The sequence below is a fragment of the Panthera onca genome, chromosome F2 (assembly GCF_046562875.1).
Source record: "Panthera onca isolate mPanOnc1 chromosome F2, mPanOnc1 haplotype 2, whole genome shotgun sequence".
In the NCBI taxonomy this organism is placed as follows: domain Eukaryota; kingdom Metazoa; phylum Chordata; class Mammalia; order Carnivora; family Felidae; genus Panthera; species Panthera onca.
This window is the reverse complement of record NC_138356.1, coordinates 50,051,571-50,075,644: the sequence shown is the minus strand read 5'-3', so window position 1 is coordinate 50,075,644 and position 24,074 is coordinate 50,051,571. Positions and strand designations below refer to the sequence as shown.

Here is a 24,074-nt window from a genome sequence, read left to right as displayed (position 1 = left end):
AGGAGCCCGGCTGCAACACCCTCAGCTGTCTCCCCAGAGGTAAGAAACCAAATCCTTGCAGATGATAGGTGACAGACTGTGAAATGGCCAGAGATTAGGACTCAGCAACCGTCACTATGAAAACACTATTAAAACCAGAGCTGGTTATGTTAACAGTTGGGTTAGGGCAAAGTTGTAATAAGCATCCTGGCAATAAATTCATTTGTTAATTCCAGGACAACTTCTGGATCAGCTGTCTGTGCCAGGCATTGGGCCCACATGCTTCATCCTTATCGGCTCTCCAGTGGTCCACAATCCACCCACTCCCCAGGCTGAACCCCTGTGAGATGGAACCTCCCAGTGACTTGGCTCATGGTCATGAGACATGACCACAGAGTTAGATTTACTGTGAACAGGCTCCTGGGCTCAGTGTCCAAGGGCCTGTGCTGATCGCCCTCCTCTGTCCCTTTCCAGCTGAGCGGCTTGAGGCCTATCTGAACCTCCATTTCAACGGAGAACATTCATCCAGTCCATGTCATAGGCTGGTTGCGAGGCACACACAAGATAAAATGTGAAATCTTTGAAACCCATCAGATGCCCGGTAAAAGCGCGTTTTTAGAGTAGGTGAAGGGCACAGGTTTTTGGAGTCAGACAACCAGCGTTCACCGGCGGGAAGATCGTTGACAAGAAACTTCCCGGGTCTGAGCCTCAGTTTCCTCCTACGTAATGGAGGCGGCAGCACCTGCACAAGTCTGCGGGGAGGTGCGGCTGAGACGGTGCACACACAGCAGCCCGCGGGGAGTGCGCGATCGGTAGCAAATTCTCCCGGCAGCGCCATCTCCCTGAGTCATGCAGGGCCCGCCGGGACGCGGCTGCAGGAAACCGGGCGGGACAGCGCCGCCTCCCACACGGCCCTCGGGGGCGCCCGGCACGGCCCGCCGAGCGAGGCGCCGCCGCAGCCCAGGTGGGTGCAGCCCCCGCGGGGTGGGGGGGGAAGGGGGGAGGAAGCGCGGCGGGGTGCGGCGCGGGGAGCGCGGCTGGCGGGCGGGGCGAGCCGAGCTCGCCCGCCCGCTGCCCTCTGCCTCCCGCGCCAGAGCTTTCTAGACTCCCCTCGCCGCAGGCCGCCGTCCCGGGACTCATTTACTCCCCGCGCCCCGCCCCGCCCGGTTCTGCCTTCTTTTCTTAAGTGGTTTACAATACCCTGAGTTGCTTTACACCGTATGGCCAGGCTCGCTGTAAATAATTCTCTTGCCCTGGGAATTCTAGTAACAAGACGGCTGGCTTGCTTTCTAAAGGAACACGCTGCCCCGCTCCCCGCGCCTGGCCTCCCCCCTGCCCCCCCCCCCCCACCTCCCCAATCAATATTTACTGGCTCTGCACAGGCCCGCCTGGAGGGAGAGAGTTTTACAGCACATTAGGAAGATGTCGACGCGGCCCTCGGGGAGCTTGTGATAAAAACGTTACAGGGAGAGGAGTCTGAGAATCGCTAGGCTTCTGGGGAGTGTGCACGGATACTCTGCACGCGGCGCTGCCATTTCTAGAGTTCCTGAGAAAAGGGTTTTCTTGTGTAGGGTTTGCTTTGGTTATCCCCCCACCCCCCACCCCCTTTGTAGGCAACAAAGGAAGAATGGAGCTTCCTAAATCTTAGGATCTACAATTATGCCACCGGATCTAAAGGGAAAGGGGAAAATGAAGGCACAAGTCGCTGTTTCTGTTTATTCAGATTCTTCGGAGGACACTGGCTTCACACAAGGAAGCACCCTGAGAATCACAGTGAGCCACGGTGTGGACGAAGACTCAGGGCCCAGGGCTCAGAGCTTTCAGTGTGTGGCCTGGGGAAAGCTGCAGCACTTCTCTGACCCTCAATTTCTGGATCCGTGAAATGGACATGATAACACCTGCCCTGCTTACGGTACTGCGTTGCCAGAAGAACTGCGCCAAGTGAAGTTTGTGAACAGTGAAACTTCATGCGTGTCATGAGTACAATAGGATTGTGATATCAGTGTCACGCTCAAAAACACACTCTGGAAGGTCGGTTTGTGGTTAAAAATGATTCAGACTGAGAGAGAGATTATAAAGGCCGCGGGGATTTACAAATAGATGGGTGAGATCACAGCAGGCACGGAAGGGCACTTTTGAGCGGATGGTGGAGACACTGAACAGGAAGTCTGGCAGTGGCACCAGAGGAGGAAGAGGTGTTGCTGGGTGCTATTGGAGGAGGCTGGAGGATTTGTTCCCTGACATGCAGGGGAAAGCGGTTGAGGAAACCGCTTATGCTGTGAGCTTATGATTTCGTGAGTCACTGTACCATCCATGTTGAAGGTCACATGCAAAAGCCAGAGACAGGAATAGGTGTGCCTTGCCGAGGTGATGACCGTGCCCGAGGACCTGTGGAGAAGACACGCGGGGCTGGGTGGTCCAGGAAGTGAAATGAGTTGGACGCTCCAGGCAGGTTCTGAGAAAGCCCAGCAAGAGGCGGTGGGAGGAGGTCAGAATGAGCAACCGATGTCTGGGCAGAGGCAGCTGACGGCTGTGGTCGGGGGCCAAGAAAACCAGTTCTGAAGGAGCTGGAATCCTAGGCAAGGTGGCAAGGATGCCACTTGGCAGGAAGGAGACCTGGCAGTCACCCTGGAACAGAACCAGAGCTGCAGGGCTCCGGGAGGCTTGATGCCTGGGAGAGAGAAAGGAGGACTGTGTTTAGGTCTTGCTCCTCCAGACAGCAGGTTGGGATAGCAGGATCCTTGAGACGTGGGACATATCTCATTCCTCTCTGTAGCCTCGCTACCTAGTACAGTGCCTGGCCTATGGAAGGCACTCAGCCAGTGTTCGTTGGAATGAACCGACAGATAGATGAACAGCAAATGAATAAGGCCAAATTCAAGATTCCCAATGAGCTTGGAATTTTTATTCCCTCTTTTGGTGGCTTTTGACTGCCTTAGGCTCTTTTCTAGTGCCATATAGCTAACGCCAGGACTACCCTCAGTGTCCCTCCTGAGAACTCTTGGCCATCTGGCATGTCTCCAGTCTCCTTCCTTTCTCTTTATAGGGTGTCTGCATTCAAGATGGCTGCGGTCCACTTAGTGGCTTGTTTCCATGGCAACGTGCTTCTTCATTAAGCTATACCCAACCCCTCTCTAGTTACTAGCCTTTGCTGTACCTTATTCAGCTCCCAGCCGTGTTTACATCCTGTCCTGATACAGAATGTCTTTCATTAAGGGAACATTGTCTTCTCAGAATTAACTTAAAAAATGCACTTAAACACATTATGGTATGACTTTTTTTTTCCAACTAGAAATATAAAATTTCTCCACAACTTCTGTGCCAAAAAATTAAGTTTCCTTGTCAGCCGTTTTCACTGACTCTTTTCAAAACTGTTTCCTCCTCACATAGTGTATGCCAGCCCTGGAAAGAGTCTCCGGGAGAAGCATGTGGCTCCCAACATAATGTCTGGCAATCACGTTTTCACCTACATCTGGGGACTCTGCCCCCTGCTGGTCGTTGTCATGATTTTAATTGCCAGCAGTCTCGCCCTCAGTACCGACGAATATGAACACTAACTCAAGAAAAGAGAGGAACAAGAGTCACAGTGCACATTTAATTTTATGTTACCGTGTCATTTTTATTAGACCCATCCATTTCTGTTTTTAAGGCTCCTGACATGGTTTTCATCACTTTAATGAAGAAGGCTCTATCTGACCCATTATTAGAATCCATCTTGCTCTACTCACAGAGTGTGGCTTGCCCATAGCTTTTTTCTCAGCTGTAAACTTGTAAGACTCAAGAAACACCGAGGTGGTGCCCGCTACTGCCAGTTCAAGTTCTACCTTTCTTTTTGACATGGATTTTCACATCCGCTGGCAGAATTTCTGCCATGCAATCACCACTTGCAGCCAGTGAGGGTAGGCTTGTCCTTGGTCCAACAGCTAGTCCCATTTCTCAGTTGGGGCCCGTCACCACTCTTCCTCACCTTCCCATGAAGCACCATATTGATTCCCACATTCGGTATCTCCCACTTACTAGGCCTCTCATGGCTCAGCTCAGTGCATTGCCAAGATCTTCCACCCGGATCCTTTCCTCAAAGCTCTGTGGGACTCTACACAGCAGAACATTCATTGTGGCTAGGGTATAAACCCAAGTTCCTTAGAACAGCTTGCCTCTGTGCATTGAAAATCCAGTTTTGATTGCCCCTGCTCTTTCCATGCCTGCATTTAGAGCTAAAGTGCACCAGCAGATATGCAAAGTTCATCCTAACCGTGCAGTTGTGCTATGACCAATTTCGAAAAAAACATTGTCTAAAGAGGTGGTTCTGTATACTGTGCGTTGTGTAATTCTTATAGGGAAAGTGAAAGTCTTTGTCGTACTGGGTTGATCCGTGTCCCCTTCAAAAATACGTTTCATTCCTTAATCCCCGACACCCTGCACGTGACCTTATTTGGAATTGAGTCTCTGAAGGTATCATCAAATGAAAATGAGATCATGGTGGATTATGGTGGGCGCTAGCCCAATGACGGCTGTTCCTATAATAAGCGAGAATAGGAAAGAAACCTGTCAGTGTGAAGACAGAAGAGAAAGTGGAGTTAAGCTACCATAAGCCAAGGAATGCAGAAGATTGCCAGCAACCACCCAGAAGGTAGAAGAGACAAGGAAGGATTCTTCTGTAGAGACTTTATTCAGCTTCTAGCTGCGAGAGTGTACATTTCTGTTGTTTTAAGGCACTCAGTTTGTGATAATTTGTTATAGCAGCCCTAGCAAACAATACATTCACCAACCAGAAAACTAGAAAGAGGTGAGAGGTTTGACTCTCAAATGTTGTCATCGTTTTGCCTCCAATGTTCAGCTTCCCCCAAGGATAGATGGGAATTTGCCCGTTTGGTTCTTGGAAGAGAATACTTTCTGTACTTTTGGACATTAGGGGAAAAAAATGCAGCGATTTCTTTCTCCCCTGACATTGGTAACATTATTACCCATAATGCATTAGACACTTAGATTTGAGATACTACCTAAATATTTACAGCTCTTCCTAGAGTGTGACTGCGTGATATCCCAAAGAGAGGCTACTTGTGAACCACCCCTGACCGCACCACAGCCTGCCGGACCCTCCTCTGGTGCCCAGCTAATGAATTAAATGTGGCTGCTTGAGTGGATTCATTAGCCTGCGAGGGCGGCAAAGCAACTTGGAGGTTGCATGTGATAAGTAATGCAGGTTATAAATGGCCATTAAATGTTCCTCCAGGGAAAATTGCTGAACAAAATGCTTTTAAACTTATTTTTTTTTATTTTTTGTCTTTGGAGAAAGAGTTCTAGAGCTGGGGGTGATGGAGAAGCTCAAGCAGGGATGGATCCAAATCCACTGGTTTGGTAGGGAAATGATAGGAGCAGTCAGCACTGGTCAGAAGGGAAATTTAAGGGATGTGGCAGCAGTAGACTTGGTCGGACGTTGCACGGAAGCAGAGTTACAAACAAGGCTGACTCCTAGACTGAGGAAATCTGAAAAACTTTTGAGTCACTGAGTGTGGTAGGGAATTCAAGATCAAGAAAAGCAAGAAAGAGGGGCGCCTGGGTGGCGCAGTCGGTTAAGCGTCCGACTTCAGCCAGGTCACGATCTCGCGGTCCGTGAGTTCGAGCCCCGCGTCGGGCTCTGGGCTGATGGCTCGGAGCCTGGAGCCTGTTTTCGATTCTGTGTCTCCCTCTCTCTCTGCCCCTCCCCCGTTCATGCTCTGTCTCTCTCTGTCCCAAAAATAAATAAAAAACGCTGAAAAAAAAATTAAAAAAAAAAAAGAAAAGCAAGAAAGAGGAGGTGAAGAGGAGGGTCTGTCAGACTCACAGGCTCATAATCATTGGCTCCAAGTGCCACATCCTACAGACGAGGCCACTTGGGGCCCAGAGAGATGAAGCGGTCAACCAGAGTTCCACGGCTAGCAAAGGGGTGGAGCCAAAATCAGAATCCAAGGCCCCTCTCGTAATCCAAATTAGAGACCAAGAACTGGAGAAAGACCTATGGATGTAGATTTTGGAGAACCCCACTTTCTAGCTGGCAACCCACAAAGGAGAATATATGGAACAGAGATGACAAACCACAAACTCATGCTTTGACCTTTACTCTAGTTTTTAAAATTAGTATTTAAATTTGTTTCTAACACCTAAGGGTCAGGTGAGTTCCCATGGCACTCTAGGTTGCTGGCTGCTCCGGGAAAAGTCAGTTGGTCTGTGAGAAACTAAGGAAGAGCTCCTTCGTGTCAGATGGGCCACATGCTGGTGTACCTGCCCACCTGGCGGGCTTCACAGCTGATATCCCCCACCTGGCCCCGCTGGGCCCTGGAGTTCACAACCCCTGGGAGAGGGGAAGAAAGGCAGGGGTCCTGAGCCTGCGGCTGAGAAGCAGAATTGGAAATGGCAGAGGGTGAAAGGAAGGAACCTGAAGACAAGAAGGCCCAGGGAGCCTAGGTCACAGAAGCAAAGGTCTCGTCCAGAAATCCAGGGGACGGGACGGACTTTTCATCTATTTTTGGATAAAGTAACAGGATGTGGAAACCAAAAAAAGTGGGCAATTCTCTGATCCTGCACAATGGTGATGACTTATGCAAAACATCCTCTTTCCTATTTTTAACTAGATCACAGAAGCTGCGTCAGAGGGCTTGTTGCTGACTAATCCTGTTGCGGTGCCTTTCTCTGAATTGCATAAATGCCATCTACATAGGCGAAAGAACATTTGAGAAGGGGAAAAAAGTCTGTAAAGACTACTGCACACAGGGCATTCTTATAAATAGTATTCTGAGTGAGATCAGGGTGTTCTGGGCCACCACTTTCTGGAAGTTGTCTAGGATTTCATGGTTGAATGATGCAGACATTCAGAGGAAACTATTCATTTAATTCAAGCTGAATTAATGATCCCGCGACAGTTTTGTACTCCATAGCGACAACTCTTTTTCAGTAGGTAACATGAAGAATTATGCCGATTTTTCAGCAAAAGTATTTTCTAGTTGTATAAATATCCCTGTGCCAGGAATACGTCTTTTATTGGAGAAAAGGACTCAGGAATGAGAGTGAAGGGTTCTCAATGCTTTATAAGCAAGAACCACATGGTGACAATGGCAGGGCTTTTTACTGAGACGGAGCTGTTGCAGATGCTGTGAGGGCCCTGCTCCAACCACCACCCCCCCTTCCTGCTTCAGTGCTCTCCAGCTGACCGCCGGCTGCCAATCTCTGTGCCCCTCTGTGCCCTTTGCCCGGGGGCTTTTTTCATAACCGAGGAAAGCCAGCGTGCCAAGGAATGAAAACCACCCAAAAGCAGCAGCAGCCCCAACTGGCAACTGGTAGGAGTTGGTGTATAAATACCCTAGTCCCTAGCATGACCCCTCGCATGGGGTCTACAAGCCATTTAACACACAGAGTAAGTAGGCTGCTGGCTTTGCAAGGCAAATACCTTGCTAGAGTAATGCAGTAATATTATTGCTTTGTTTTCTGTGTGTGTGTGTGTGTGTGTGTGTGTGCATATGTGTAGTATGTATACTTTATATATATATAAACTATATATAGAGAAAGCTTATATATATATGTATGTTTCTATATGTAATAGTATGTATAGTTCGTATATGTATATATGAAATGTATATACTCTGTGTATAATGTATATGTGTGTATAATCTGTGTATATAACAAATAATGTATATGGTGTGTGTGTGCATATGGTACTTTATACTTTGGAAGATAATACTGTTTTCCACTTGCAATGGTGCTTATAAAGCTTCTTTTCAGAATGAACTTGTTTAAGTAAAAATGCTGAATTGATTTAAAGAACATTTAAGTAAATGATAGAGTATAACCTCCACCAATATGCCACAAAAGTGTAGAGGTTGTGCATGAATGACTAAAGCCACACTGGTGTCTTCCTGCTCTCTTCTGCAGATCCCTCAGCTGCCTCAGAGACTGCCAAGGCGGGCAAGAGGAGTGACAGTGGCTTCAGGTCACCCGCCTCTCCTTCAAGCAAGGCATCCTGGTGTACTGGCCTGGGAATCGGTGATCTAAGGAGTGAACTAGGGGAAGGGATCTACCATTTCAAAGAACAATAGTTCACAAGTTTGAAATGTTCACATGGAGTCCAGCACTCAATTTATCAAGAACTTGAGGCCAAGAGAGTTTAAATGACATTTCCCAGTTCCCGTACAGAGTTTGTGACAGAGCTGGGACATGGGCCCATTCACGTGACCCCCACCCATGCTCTTCTGACTGTGCTCCCTCCCTCAGAGGCAGGGCTCAGGTAGGGCTTCAAAGGCAGGAGAAAGCAGGGCAGGGAGTGGGGAGAGAAGATCCTGGAGAGCACAGCTCTGCAGGGGAATCAGGTGACACTTTCCCGGGGCCAGGCAGGGAGAACTTTTTAATAAAGGAAGGTGTTGGGCAGAGGCGGAACAAGGAACACAGTGGGGAAACATGTCGGGATCAGAGGAGAAGGAACTTGAATGCCTGGTGGGGGGAGTGTGAACTCACAGGAAGTGTGGATCCGGGTCTCTGAGCTGGGAAGGGACGCATGAAAGCCATGCTTTGGGAGGCAGCACTGCAGAGAGCAACTAGGTTGAAATACTGCTTCCAGAGCCACTTACTTAGCCTCTCTGTGCTTTAGCTTCTTCTAACACACCCAAAACGGTATCTGGTACCTATTAAGGGCTCAATAATGAGCCCTACTAAGGGCTATTATGATGTTGTCTATGAAGGACTGAATAGTGCCAAGAGAGGGAAGTGGCCTGGCTGAGCTAGGTAGTAGCAGAGACAGAATTAGAAATCAGGACTGATTTCTAATTCAACACTCTTTTTCTCTGCCTCTTGTTTTAAAATGATGTCTTATTTATTTTCTTGTCTGCATTAGCATTTCCACTTGCAAAACATAATGCCTTTATTTAGTACAAACATACCTCCACAATGGTTTCCTTTTGGAAAAACAATTTTGATCGATGATTTCTCTCACTCCCTAATTAATATACCACAGTTAGAGTGAGCACTGCCTGCTTTGACAAAGCAGGGCTTTCACTTTTCAGATCTTTAGCCACTAACAGGGGAGTCTGACTTTAAACCGTATGAACTTGCGTATGACATTTAAATTTTAATAACTGTTCTGGTTGCTTCTTTGTGTCTGGAGAAAATAACGTTTATTTTGACCAAATGCTATCTTTTCCCTTTTTTCATCAGATAAATCATACTTATGACCTGAGAGCTTCTGTTGTTCTTTATGATTCACTGATCAACCGTGAACGAAGAAACAAATGCTGGAATTTTGGTGACAGCATATTGGTGATTCTCTCCAGGAGACTGCGGTCTCGCAAAGAATCAGAGACCAAGGGAGGGCAGCTTCCTCAGAGATTCTGTAGCCCAGCTCATTCATCTTTATAGATGACAAAATTCAGCTCAGAAAGGTGAAGTGAATTTTGCAAAGTCATCTAGCTACTTGGTGGTAAGAGGGATTTTGAACCCATTTGTTTTTTTGACTTGGAGTCCCCATCGCATCACGTCCTGCATCGACTCATGCATTTCTAAAAAGTCTTCCTGTATTATTAGGCAGGCAAATCCAGCTTGTTGCTTGGTTTTGCAAATAAAGTTTTATTGAAACACAGTCCCTTCACAAAAGATGTCTGCCGATCCCTGTTGTGTATCAAGCCTGGTTGAAACCCCTTTGTTGTTGTTTGTTTTTGTGTTATGCTTTTTGTAAAAAATCTTGATGGATTAATAGGTCTTTCAGCAACAGGTAGAACGGAAGTTCTGTGTGCATGTCACACAACTGATGACATCGATACCACATAGATGTGTTCTTATTCATTCAGCATTCCATCCTGTCCAAAGCTCGCCACAGTTGTCTAGAACAATGGTACCCCTATCTGCCTGATCATCTGCTCCATTCCATGAAATCCCTGAGAATACAGACTCTCAGGACCCTCCCCAAATCTCCAGTCAGTGTATCTGAGTTTAGGTTTGGAAATCTGTAATTTTATTATTATTTTTGTAACCTCTGGAGGCAATTTTGATGAGCAGCCAGCTTTGGGAACCTTTGCGCTGGGTAATGACTGGATGGACGTCTGTATCTTTGTTAGAGTCCTTTCCTTTCCTCCTGTGTGTTTCTAAGCCCATCCTCTTCCTGAGCCCCATGCTATGGGTCGTAGGTACATTGTTCCGCATCTTTGCTGAATGAGGCTGGGGGCAGGGGCGCCTTACACACCACACTAGTATTTCCTCAGTATCCAGTAAAGTAGTGCACTCTCTGCCTTCATTGTAGTTATCTGACTGGTTACACTTTTATTTCTGTCATTGCCTTGTTCGCTTTCCATTTGCATTTGCATAAAATTCCTCAAATGACAAATCCAACCCTGATTTCTTCTGCTTTCTGATTGTAAAAGTGAGGTGCATAGACAGCCAGAACCTAGATGAGAAAAGCCTCATATCCCCTGTACCCTGTTTTTCATCTTTCTTTCCTTTCCTGCTTTTAAGAATGTCACTGAAACCATTAGGGATTAAAACAAAAATAGATTTAGAACCCCGAAAGTTTGTTGGTCTCAGCCATCCATTAATTTAAATTTTTCCTCCCTGCTGTTTGAGGATTATGTTAGCCTAATAAAACAGGCTTTTAAATATATGTGTATATATGTATGGCCACATTCAGTTCACATTCATTTTTTTTTTCTAAATTTTTTTTTTAATGTTTATTTTTGAGACAGAGAGAGACACAGCATGAGCAGGGAAGGGGCAGAGAGAGAGGGAGACACAGAATGTGAAGCAGGCTCCAGGCTCTGAGCTGTCAGCACAGAGCCTTACGCGGGGCTCGAACTCAGGAACTGTGAGATCATGACCTGAGCCGAAGTCGGAGGTTTAACCGACTGAGCCACCCAGGCGCCCCTCACATTCATTTCTTTAACCGGTTCCTCTCTCTTTCATTGCATAAATTAACTAAAATAATTGACCTCAATGGTCTTTTCGCTATGAATGACTTTGTGTGAGGAAGCTAGTTCTCACTTTCATAGAATGAGATAGGTTTATTTCTTTCTCTTAAGTGAATTAAGACAAAAATATATGATGTGCAAAGACTTCAGTATGTCCCATGTTATAATTAGGATTGATCTTAGGTCCTAAGAAAGCAGCAGACATTGAATCAAAAGATAATGTTTAACCTGCCAAGTAGAACAATAAACAAGATCTATTACCGCAAAGGTGTTTAGAATTAGTGTATCTCACTCAGAGAGACACGACCAACAACAAATGCGAAACCAATGAGGACATCAGAATGACACCTGAAAGACCTTAACAAAATATGGCATCATGCTGGGATTCGCGAGATGAGAAACACTGACTTTGACCGTGATGCAATATCTTCTGTAAGCCATTACAATTAGAGGCGAAAATGGAAGGGCTATTCAATTACTTTGGGCAGTATCTTTCCACCTGCATGAGATTAACAGGGCACATTTCACAATAGATGTCTCAAGAAATTTAACTAACCGTTCATTGAAATCTAAAGTGGATAGGCTGTAATTAAATAAGCATTTTATATCCCAGTTAGGCTGGCCCTAATGAGCAAGTCTAAATCTTGTTTTCAGGATCAAATTGCATTTTGTGACAGCACCTCCTTGCCAGTCTGTCCTTCCAATAGGGACAGGCATTTCAGAATAAGGGCAAACACCTAACAGATAAAGACAGCAGGGCCACTCTCCAGGCTTGTGCACTGTTCAAAATCACAGTGCATTGGAAACAACAGGGATTATGCTGACTTCAGGAAGGTAATTTTGGTTTCAAGGAAATTAGGACCGATTTAGTAATCTTGGTAAACCAGGCGTTCATAACAGGCCAGGGCAGAGAACTTGGCCATGGCACCCTAAAGGTACCCACCTGCCCTGTGCCTTTGGCACTTCCTAAGCCTAGTGCGTATTGTTATTTATTGTCTAAGATCTGTCCGTCTTCCTGACTAGATTGAAGGCATCTCAAAGGCAGGGACCAAGGTGAACTGTTTGGGTATCATCAGCACCTTCCATGTGGGCTGTTTGAATGTTTGTTCTAGTTGGTGGTGCTGCTCTTAGGTAGAATAAGTAAGTTAGTTAATTAACAGAATTTAGAAGCACAAAAGCATCTGATTCCTTCTAAAAATCTGGCAGTTCATTCTTTGCCTCTGTTAATATGGAACGGATTTCTCCGTAGGAGGAATAAATGTAAAGTGAATACAGAAATTCACATATTGTATCCATTAGTTAATATATACATTTGTTTATTTAGAAAACACAACAAAGTACAAAATAATTGGATGATTTGATTTAAATAAATCAAAACTGCAAATGCATCTTCACCTTCTCAAATCCTTTTTTGGTTGGAAGTCATGCCGATTACATCAGCAATTGCCTGCGCGGGGGCTGCGGAACTGGTCCTACATGTTTCTTGTAGATATTGCAAGTTATTCCAAGGTTTAATAATTTGGGGGCCATTCTGAGTGAAATGAGGTTTAAAGAGACTTCTTTATTATAGGGTTTCTCAAGTGTTTGAGTTGTGCCAACATCCTTTACGAGTCTTCAAAGTTAGAAGGCAGATGGTATGGATTTACTAACTCATGTAACTCTTTTTATGGAACAACTGAGAGACTGGTGTGGTCCGAGGAACACACTTTGGGAAATGTTGAATCAGACACATTTTTCACGTAGGCTCCTTCTGTTAGCGAAATCGCACAGTTGAATACCTGAGTTGAAAGACCTTCAATCTGTAAACCTTCTGGAATCATGGTTCTCAGTCTTGGCTGTCCATTAAAATCACCTGGGAGCTTTAAACAAGCCAGTGCTGAGGCCCCACCCGCAGCCAGCTAAAGTCAGGGTCTCTGAGGGTGAGTTTTCTGACCCATAAAATGGAAATAATAACACCTACCTCACAGAATTGTGAAACATAAATGAGCCATATATGGAAAATACCTGCTCTGTGCTTTCAACAATAGCCAAATTATGCAAAGAGCCCAATGTCCATCAACTGATGAATGGATAAAGAAGATGTAGTTTATAAATACAATGGAATACTACTTGGCAATGAGAAAGAATGAAATCTGGCCATTTGCAGCAATGTGGATGGGACTGGGGGGTAATATGCTAAGTGAAGTAAGTCAGTCAGAGAAAGATATCATATGCTTTCACTCATATGTGGATCTTGAGAAACTTAACAGAAGACCATGGGGGAAGGGAAGGGGAAAAATAGTTACAAACAAACAGGGAGGGAGGCAAACCATAAGAGACTTTTAAATACAGAGAACAAACTGAGGGTTGATGGGGGTTGGGAGGGAGGGGAAAGTGGGTGATGGGCATTGAGGGGGCACTTGTTGGGATGAGCACTGGGTGTTGTATGTAAGCCAATTTGACAACAAATCATATTTAAAAAAAAATAAAAAAACATAAATAAACATAAAATAAAATAATGAAGATTAAAAAAATAATACATAGCATCTCCATTTAACTGTGAAAGAAGAAAGAAAGAAAGAAAGAAAGAAAGAAAGAAAGAAAGAAAGAAAATACCTGCTCTGGTGCCCGAAACAAAGTTTAGGCTTTGAAAAAAATGTTTCTTTCTAAGGATAGTGTAAAATTCCAGTGAAGAAATATAGAAGATATTATGAAAAAAGAAAATCACTTTTTGGCCACACTATGGTTCTGCATCGACAGATGCTAACAATATATGATGAGAAACAGGATGTTTGCATAGCCTAAGTATTTCCCCACAGTATACTTATTAATTACAAAGGGAAAAACAGTAATTTTACCATGGAAAAATCTGGCAGACTTCATCTTAACTAAACGATGAAAGGTAATCTCATCAGTAATGAGACATGTCAACACCATGTGCTCCCTGGTACAAGGGGACACCGAGGAGACCACATCATGACTTCTGTAGTGCTCTTGCTGAAAATACATTATCTGGAGAAAGTATACAAGGAAACATCAGCAAACCCAAGTCAAACAACGTTTTTCAAAATTACTGGCCAATACTTTTCACAAGTGCCGAGGTCATAAAAGAAAAAGACTGAAGAACTGTCCCTGACTGGAGGAGGCTAAGAAGCAAAATGCACTGTGGGAGCCTGTATTGAATCAGGGACCAGAAAAGGAATATTAGTGGGACAACTGGCATGAACTCAATAAGTTCTGCTCATTATCCATTTTTTTTCAAGATCGTTTACTAAATTTGTATAATTATACTACACTTCTATAAGATGTTAACACTGGGGATGATGGATGAAGGTAAATGGAACTCTATTATTTTACAACTTTTCGGTAAGTCTGAAAAGTTTTCAAAATAAAAGCTTTCAAGATAATGGAATCAATATTTCAGGAGGTTTTCTTTCCCTCATGGGTGTTTGGAGTTTAGAGGAAATAGGCCTCTATATACTGTATAGTCTACATTGAGCGTGGGAGAAAGTGGCTCAAGATGGGCAATTTAACAAGTATTTCCTGTGATTTGGAAACATGTGCTCCTGAGGCAACACTGTCATAAATACCAGATAGAGGATTTGGTAAAAGAGGGGAAAAAAACAAGTGATCCATGAAAGAAGAGAGTAGGAGCCCAGGTAGTGGTAAGGAGAAATTAGGAGCTGCTAGATATGGGTTTCAAAAAAAGGATTTGTTTTTTTGAATAGGAACAGGGGAAAGGGAGATAGTTCTGTGTATAGTGAATAGCTATGAGAGATATTTAAAAGGGCAGAGAAGGGACAGAAGAGGTTAAAGATATTTTCCTGGCATTATATGTGTTATGTTCTCCTTGGCATTTGCCTATAAGTCAGCAGTAGAGATATTGATTTTTTTCTAATATTTGTTCTGTGTTTTTTTTTTCTTTGAATATTACTCCATGCTGAGGCTCATCCTCCAGGGGTCTGGTTATAATTCTGTTACACCGTGACATCGTCCAAATCATGTGCTTTGGAAGACAGATGACAAAGCCATTAGCCTGGTAGCCCTTCGGCCTTATGAAGAAAAGTGGTTTGGTCCGCAAACTCAAACACCCGAGGAATCACGTAACACAGTTCTCTGCTGTTGGGCAAAAATAGGGACCTGCCGTCAGCAAACCTGAGGAGAATTGCTGGAGCAGTGTGGCCGAGGAGCCGCTTGGCGTCTCTCATGGATTGTCTTCACCTGCAATGCCCATTGGTTTCTTCCTGATCATTTTCAGGACTGGAAGCCAGAAGTGAATCTGAAGAGACAAAAAGATCGATGAATGAGCATTAGAGTCATTTCAGATGCCTGTGACATAAACTTCTCATTGTGGGCTGCTGGCATCAGAAAAACATGCAAAAGACTTGGAAATGGCCAAGGGCGCCTACGTGGCTCAGTCGGTTAAGCGTTTGACTCTTGGTGTCGGCTCAAGTTATGATCTCACCGCTTTGTGGGTTTGAGTCCCACATTGGGCTCTGTGCTGGCAGTGCAGAGCCTGCTTGGGATTCTCTCTCTCTCCCTCTGTCTCTGCCCCTCTCACACTTGGGCTGTCTCTGTCTCTCTCAAGATAAATCAATAAACTTACCCAAAAAATAAAGAAATAAAATGGTCTTGTGCCATTATAAAAAGGAGAAAAAAAAGAGACTTGGAAATGGCCAGAAACTTATCCTTGTGGGTTACCTTAGCCTTTCATTGTTTCTAAGCCATTTCCCCATTCCCAGCTGTCGGGAGCTGATAGCAACAATGGGAATGATTCTTGTCCACGGACACGTGAAATGACTTTCACCCTGTAAAGTGCAATTAATCCTCCCATCCACCTTGTGGAAGAAGCCAGTTTTGCATCTAGTAAGCACATTCATTTGGGTATTCCTGGTGGCATATATATATGTGTGTGTGTGTGTGTGTGTGTGTGTGTGCTTTGAACTGTTCTTCGAATTGGTTGGAATTTCTTACCGTCTCTTCATTAATTAATAAGTTAAACAAAACCTTCGATGAGCATTCATTTTATGTGTAGGAAGTCATTATCATATCTATGCATAAATATACATATATGTTATGCCTATAGAAATCCTCTTCATCATATGTACATCATACATATACTTTAATGCTGGAGCATGAACAAATTCTTTGAAGTTTACCAAGCTGTAGTAGATAGTTCCCTCTGTTATTTATTTGTCCTCGACGTGATAAATCGCTCTTACTGGGCACGGTCCTTTAATAATAATTGCCGAGGGCCTTCCCAGTAGCCTCTCTACCTTGTGGCTGACTGTACCTACTTGAAACCAGCGTTGGGGCACCTGGGCGGCTCAGTCGGTTAAGTGGCCGACTTCAGCTCAGGTCATGATCTCGCAGTCTGTGAGTTCGAGCCCCGCGTCAGGCTCTGTGCTGACAGCTCAGAGCCTGGAGCCTGTTTCAGATTCTGTGTCTCCCTCTCTCTGACTCTCCCCCGTTCATGCTCTGTCTCTCTCTGTCTCAAAAATAAGTAAACGTTAAAAAAAAAAAAAAAAAAAAAAGAAATCAGCGTTTTGAAAGATATCTTGCAGACCCATCTGGCCCATTCAAAAGCACGAAGCGAAGAGCCTTAGCCACACATATCTATTAATTTTCTCCCCCTGGTGTCCTATCTATTGCTAGGGGTGTGAACCCTAACATGAAATTGAAGAGTGCTTTGCAAGTCCACTGGCCCTTCAAACCCAAAGTCTCCTTCATTACAGATGACATCGCCATCTTGGCTTGCCTTGCCTTTGTAAAGTAGAGATTCTGTTTACTGTTTCCTCCTCCCAGTGCCTGCTTTGCTCTCTTCTTCAGGAGCTTCACATGCAGGTGCCGGACGCGCTCCGTCTGCACGGTGGGGTAGAAGGACGCGGACACCAGGATTTTAAGCTGCGTCAGGATGGAGGACAGCAGTCCCAGCACCACTAGTATCACAAGAATAATGCTGAGAGGAACCCAGGTCTTAGACAGAAGGAGCTTTGGCTCGGGGATGCAGGTGGGTTCAAACAGAGATATGTTAAAGGAAGAGTCATGTATGATGTCTTGAGTTCCTTGCTCCTAAAATGAAAGAATAAGACCCTTAAGATCCATGCCATTTTTGCCCTCAGTCCTTGTCTTGCTCAATCCTGCCCTGCAATGCATAGCATTTAGCGTGAACCATGCAGGGACTTGGACTGGAGCAGCTCCTTTCGTGTGCTAGGATGGGAGCAAAGACAAGGGCCGAGTGTTCTTTGCAGCGGTTGCAGTGTTTTTCTAAAGCGGGTTTGTGGAAATACAGATTTCCTTGAGAGAAAACGTATCAGATAAGTTTGTCTACTCTGTCCTTTCTTTGGAGAGTCAGGATCCCCATGAGACTGTTGAAGTCTCTGAGAAGAAGGCAGAGAAATCCATTTCACTTCAGCCAACACTTCTCCTCACACATTTGACCACATAACCCAGTTTTATGGAACACCTGTTTCTACACGCTAGGAAACGTGGGACTGATGAAAGATGTTTTTAGCTTAACTGCAGGAGCCTTTTTTTGGGAGCATAGCCCCTTAAGACCCCACCATGTCCTCTCCATCTTGACAAATACCCCGACGGCAGACCACGAGGTCACAAAGATGCAGAAGCATTAAATTATGTTCTAAATCAACCTCCTAGACATTGGGGGCAGGGAATTATTCTTAGCGTAAGAATACTAAGAATAGTATTTGCTGAAGGTGGCTTTAAACCCTTTGTGTAGAGGTCTCAGACAGGACATTGTCTCATCTCTGCTGGATGCTCGGGGGGAATGTGTTCCTTTCTGCTTGAAGGCAAGAGTACAAACCAGTTGCCCTCAGTGGACTGACAACAGAGGGCAAAAGATGACATCGTGCCGCCCAGCCAAGCCACCAGCAAAAGAGTGTGCTGATTCAGCACTTTGTTTCCCCTGACCTGAGAAAGTCATTTAATCTCTCGGTGGATTTGTTTTCTAATTTGGTAAAACAGGAATTAATGGAGCAGATCCTGCCCATGAACAAACTACTCCCAGTGTAAATTAAGCACCTTGGGGATGGAGCGTTAACCTTACAAACTGGAGTACTTAGTAAGTTATTATCACTGCAGCACCCCAGAGCTGGGGGGGCAGGGGCGGGCAGGAAGAGGGAAACGACTTCTCCAAAAGAACACAACCACACCTAGAGAACAGAGTGCACCTTGAGCTGCCCCAGTACCTGTGAAGACTCTGGAAACTTCAAACCTGGGGCGTCTCTATAGATGTCAAGTCAAATCTGTAATTTCTCCACCACTGTGCCTAAGCAATGAAAAGCCTTTCTGTTGCCTTTCATTTTCTCTTATTAAAAAGACAGTTCACCTACAATTAAATATAGAGATTTCAGTCCCCAGAGCAAGGCATGTGCTCTTTTTAATACTAGTGAAGAAACAAACACATCGAGTGAGTCAGTGATGAGAAATCTTGCAATAAGAAAGCAGCGGGTGTCCGGTCTTGGAAGAAGTTACTTAATCTAGGAATCTAACTGGGGATTTTGCATTTGGGACTCAGGGCTTCATAAAGATTGAGTCAACATTTTTGTACAGGGTTGGTGGAGGGTAATGTGGAAGACAAATGAATTCTCTCAAAATGCTGAGCAATATGCTAAATGGTACCCTGATGCTTTAAAATGTGTTTACCTCTCATAAGTAAACAATTTGCCAAGACAGCGTTGAGTAATGGACCGAGGACCCGCTCTGGTATCAGACAGTCCTGAAAAGCTAATGCAGACAAATGCTGTGCACAATACGTGCTCAATAAGTTAACAATGCTGGCTACTTTTACTTATGATGCCCACCCATCCAGCTAGCTCCCTTTGGGTCATTTCCCTTCTTTCTTCTCTACTTAAAAGACTTATTTAAAATCATATGAAAGTGGGAGAGAAATATTGGCAAAACCCTGAGGTGATGTTTCTCTTCCTGCTCAACCTGCAGCAACAGAGGGACCCACGGCCACCAAGGGCATCCTGGGATAAGGGCAGGACACTGCAGGTCCCTGGAGCCAGTGGCTGATGGCAGTCTCCCAGGCACGGCAGGAGAGAGTTTGCGAGGAGCCCCCACAGCAGTCTCGTACCCACACCTGCCCCAGCACCCACCGCCCTGCTGTCGCTATGCGAGAGGGTGGCGGCCTCCCCCACCAGGATGTGAGTGTGCAGTGGCAGCTGGCAAAGCTTAGACATCTTTGCATCTCCAGTACCCTGTGATGCCCAAAAATGTATTTGTCAGGACATTGTCATTGGAAAGCTTCTGGGCTTTTTTTGGAAGGCAGAACTTGCCTTTTTCTCATTCTGTCTAAAATGGTGAGAATTCACAAAGCAGGCATGGGTATTGGCTGAGGGAGAAATGTGAGAGAGAAGCAAAAAGAGAAGGGGGGAGAGGAAGAACCGAGCAAGGAAAAAAGACAAAGGAGAATGGGTTGGGGGAGGGGAAGGGAGAGACCCTTTTCCCTGCCACCCCCAGGATTAAGCATGTCTGAAGAGTTAGTTTAGCTTTCACTGGAGACACCGCTTCCATTATTCCCCCTGCTCCAGATATCTAGAGCAACAGAGATCTTGTAATTAACTGAATTCTTCAGGGGCAGCAGAATGCTCAGGGTAATCAACTCTGAGAAGCAGCCCAGGATTAGAGGGGGCGGAGTCGACCTACCTGCTGAGCCAGAGGAAGCTGGGAAGAAAAGTGTGGATGCTACCAGAAGACCCCAGTTCCCGAGACAAAGAGAGCCCGTGGAAGAGTGGGGCTTCAAAGGAGGCCTTGCAGGCATCCTTTCTGCCATTTCCTTCTAAGATTTCCGGGACTGTAGCTTGACCAAAAACAAGGGAAAATCAGACATGTGCAGACAGCTATTGGTGTTTTCACTAGCCCAGGCTGGCGCAATCTACCCCACCATGAGCAACACTCACGCCCACATACACACACTCACACACGCATGTACACACACATACATGCACATAAACACGCATGTCCCACCTAGCTCAGCTTCACAACCTCTGGGTTTAGAAAAAAATCAAGACAGTGTCTGACAATACCCACATCCTCTGACATGCCCACATAATCACAAACTTCCCCACAGAAAAATGGAAAAGAAAAAAGGTGGGAGGCACAAAACTCATGGTCTTCTTGCTTGGGACAGAGCTGCCAAGAGGAACAAGAATGAAGGAGAGAAAGGCAGATTCCCTGAGACTCAGGGGGCACCAGCTCAGAGAAACACACTATCTTGACCAATTAAGATTGTCATAGATCCATCCCATGGCTTTCAGCTCCCTTCTTTTGGGCGGAGTTTAGAACAGTGGTTCTCAATCTTGGCCGCACGTCAGAACTGCTTGGAGAGTTTTTAAAAATCCCTCACCCAGGCCTCACCCCAATCCACTTAAATCTGATTCCCGGGTGTTTGTTGGCTTGTTCAGGTCCACAGTGAAGGCACCGTGTGGCTATGGCAGATAATCACTGACTTAGAAGGTCCTTGCTTTTGGCGCCTGCACCAAATTTTCTCGAAATATGGTCTCTATAGACCACCTACTTTGAAATCCCATGGAGTGTTTATTAAAAGTACTCTCCCCGGGACACTTGGGCGGCTCAAGCATCTGACCCTTGATTTCGGCTCAGGTCACACTTAAGGTTGAGAACCACTGACCTAAAAAACCAAGGTAGCTCTTTTCTTTTCTTTTCTTTTCTTTTCTTTTCTTTTCTTTTCTTTTCCTTTCCTTTTCTTTTTTAGGGGATGTTATCATATACTAGCACCAGCCATAATATCTGGTCACTTAGGAGCCCATTTTTCAGCAACCCTCCTCTTAAATGCTCTGCTGATGCATTGACAGGCCTCCTATGTTGCATACGGACTCAAGATGCAAAGAAAAGAAGTTCTCATTCATAGAAGTTGCTCAAAGTCTACCTGCACAGGTCCAAGGGAGAGAAGAAGACAGACTCTATGTTCATGCCAGGTACTCTTGCTTGAAAACCAACTTTATGTCCCATATCAGAGACACCTATTCTCCCAGTTCAGTGTTTGCTAACTATAGAAAGCTAAAAAATTCCCTCCCTCCAGAGATATAAGATCCTAAGGCCTGAAACCTATACATGTTACTTTATTTGGAAAAAAGGGACTTTGCAGTAGTGACCAAGATAAAGATCTCGAGATGGAGAATTTACCCTGATTATCTCAGTGAGCCTTAACACAATCACATTCATCCTGTAAGAGGAAAGCAGAGAGAGATTTTACATACACAGAGAAGACAATGTGAAGACATAAGTGAAGATGGGGGTTGCAGCCACAGCCAAGAAAAGCCAACAAGCCACCAGACGCTGTAAGAAGCAACAAGTAGATTCTTCCCTAGAGTCCAAAGTGATTGTGGCCCTGCTCGCACTTAATTTCAGCTCAGTGGTACTGATTTTGGACTTGTTACCCCCAGAACTATAAGAGAATAAATTTTTGTTCTTTCCAACCACCCAGTTTGGGTCAATTTGTTAGAGCAGCCACAGGAAACTGAAACGGTGACCAAAGATTTTCAGGATGACATCATACTCTAACAACAGGATTTCAAGTCAACTTAACCAATTGTTGGGCTCCTTCTACATGCCAGACGCTGTGCCATCATGGGAATCCCAAGGTGAATAAGGCAGTGCCCTGCTCTGGGAGGTTCATGATCTTTTTCAAGGCAAGCCAGCAAATAGCCGGGACGCATGGCAAGAAGCACCTGTGAATGCTTACCTCTCTGTGCAGTTTCAGGTGGACCTCCAGCCCTGGCAAGCCTTGGAAATGCTTGCCCACTGAGAAAATGAGCTGATACAGAAGATAATCTATGGCTGCAAACAGCACCCAGATGTAGAGGTGGGTAAGAATGGGGAGGAAAAACAGCCCCAGGTTCTTCCTCTCTTTAGGAGACGGCCAGAAAGATGGGATGACAACGTGTTTCTTCCTTTCCTTCTTATTCAGTGGGAGGACACAGGGCCTCTGTAGTTGCCTCTCCATTTCATCGAACCGAACAAATTGTTTAGTGATGAAGATATTTTCAAACTTCCAACCACAAGGGTCCAAAAATCGCTTCATGAAGAGGCCAGTGCCAAGTAGCACCAGCAAAAGCCCTGCTAGGGCAAGGAGCTGCCGTCCCAGGGAGGACAATACCTCTGTTGCCGTCACCATCTGGTACAAGACACCCAGGACTTGGCCTTTGGTGTCATTTAGCTGTGCCTCCAGGGCTTGGCTGGGACTGAAAAGAGAGACGGCCAGAGTCTGGTTCCAAGAAATAAGGTCATCAAATAGACTTAGGTGAGTGGCAAGGCCATAAATCCACTGAATGGCTTCAATATATTTTTTCAAAAGTGGAAAATGTATGGAAAAGCTCTTGGCCCTTAGGTTGCAAGTCATACTGTCCAGGAGACCTTTGAAGTTATGAAAAATATTTTCCACGTGTCCTAAGATTACTATCCCTGTGCCAGCTGCAATCAAAGCATTCCTGCCCTCCCGCAGGCCGCAGGAAAGGAAGAAGAGGAGAATGAAACATCGTGCATGCTTGGAGCAGCAAAGCAGAACACAAGTGACCATCCAGGAGGAGCTAAAGGCGATGAATGTGGACAGACACCCGGAAAAGGCCATAGACAAGAGGCCCACTGAAATGAGAGCAACAAAAGAGCAAACTCCCAAATGTTGGATAAAGTCCATCCATCCAGGGCTTCTTGGAGACACATACATCCCCCAGAGACCTAGGAAGATATCAGCGCCTGAGGTAAAGACACCCATGCTCCTTGTGTCCCTGGAAATCAAAAAGAAACCAGGGTCAGGCACTGCTTTCGAATGTCCTCTGTCACTGTGTAAAGGACATGGGGGTAGATTGGTTGCAAAAAATGGCCGTAATTCTTTACCCATCTCTACCTCCACACCCCCACCACCACCCCCTTTTTTAAAGTAGGCTTCACACCCAGTGAAGAGCCAACACAGAGCCCGATGCGGGGTTTGAACTTATAACCCTGAGATCAGGACCTGAGCTGAGATCGAGAGTCAGATGCTTAACCAACACAGCCACCTAGGCACCCCTCCTCATCCCTTTAAATGCCACTTTACAGCTTCTCCCGTCAAGAGGTGGGAGAAACAGAATCCAGTAAGAGGTGGGTGAGTCTATTTCTCCGGCCCTTGAATTTGGAATGGCTTTGTGATGTCTTTGATCCATAGAACGCAGCAGAAGTGACAGTGTGCCAGTCCTGAGTCTATGATCCACTTCTTCTCCCTTGGAGCCTTACTACTGACTTTTTAACAGGTCCAGGGATGTTAGTCTCCTGCAACAAATTGCCACAAGCTTAGGGGTTTATAGAAACACATATTTATTCTCTTACAGTTCTGCAAGTCAGAAGTCTAAAATGAGTCCAGAGAGCTAATGTTCCTTTTGGAGGCTCCAGGGAAGAATCCATTTCTCACCCTTTCCAGCATCTGGAAGCTCTTGGACTCTCCTCCATTTCAAAGCCAGCAATGTTGCACCTTCTTTCCTCTCAGACCTCTGCTGCCATCCTTATATCCTTTTGGGACTCGGATTCTCTTGCCTCCCTTTAGAAGGATCCCTGTGATTATATTGGGCCCACCCAGATGAACCTGGATCATCTCCCCATCTCAAGGTCCTTAGCTTAATCCCATATGTAGAGACCCTATCACTATGTAAAATAACATATTAACAGGCTCTGGGCCTTAGGACATGGACAGCTTGGGTGTGGGGGGACGTGAATGAGCCTATCTCACCAGATTTGGCTCTAACCAATAGCCAGCCAATAGCCAATCAACTGCCAAACACCTGAAGGGGGCCCTCCTAGACCAGCCAGTCACCAAGCAGCCCATCAGCTGAGCACAGCTACTTGAGTAGTGAGAAATGCTTATTTATCTTAAGTCACCGAATTCTGTGCTGCTTTCTTAGGCACTGGTTGTGAATTGATAAAAACAGCAATACTGTATCAAGGATCTTAATAATGGAAATAAACCCTAGGCTGATGAATAGGCTAAAATTTCAACACATTGCGTTATGTAAGATCACTTTTTGATAGTCATCTATTTTTTTCTGCCCTAATCTTGCAGACCAGAAAGCATACCAAGGGCACCCAAACCTAAATGAGGCACCGGACTGAAGCCATTGTGTCTCTGCCCTGTAACAGTTGTGTCTTACCCACACCCTCCAGCCCGCCCTTACCCTCTGAGGG

At 45.4% G+C, this 24,074-nt stretch overlaps 1 protein-coding gene and 2 long non-coding RNA genes across 6 annotated transcripts; 2 read left to right on the top strand and 1 right to left on the bottom strand.

Moving 5' to 3' along the window:
• The first annotated feature begins 742 nt into the window (after positions 1-742).
• LOC144615138 (uncharacterized) lies at positions 743-16,803 on the top strand. Of its 4 annotated transcripts, none has more exons than XR_013553619.2 (4): positions 743-943; positions 7,885-8,236; positions 9,160-9,383; positions 16,707-16,803. It is a non-coding gene; the product is annotated as an uncharacterized LOC144615138 (long non-coding RNA). The 4 variants fall into 4 exon arrangements; XR_013553617.2 differs by lacking the exon at positions 16,707-16,803 and adding an exon at positions 14,836-16,221; XR_013553616.2 differs by lacking the exon at positions 16,707-16,803 and adding an exon at positions 14,836-14,939 and having other exon boundaries at positions 7,885-7,995.
• DCSTAMP (dendrocyte expressed seven transmembrane protein) lies at positions 15,082-22,981 on the bottom strand. The gene is made up of 3 exons (XM_060611127.3): positions 21,607-22,981; positions 16,641-16,949; positions 15,082-15,156 (listed from the first exon to the last, which is right to left on the bottom strand). Exons 1-3 carry the CDS (start codon positions 22,759-22,761, stop codon positions 15,082-15,084), a joined length of 1,539 nt encoding a protein of 512 aa, XP_060467110.2. The 5' UTR covers positions 22,762-22,981.
• On the top strand, positions 16,796-23,770 carry LOC144615139 (uncharacterized). Its single transcript, XR_013553620.1, has 2 exons — positions 16,796-16,887; positions 23,228-23,770. It is a non-coding gene; the product is annotated as an uncharacterized LOC144615139 (long non-coding RNA).
• Positions 23,771-24,074: the final 304 nt, after the last annotated feature.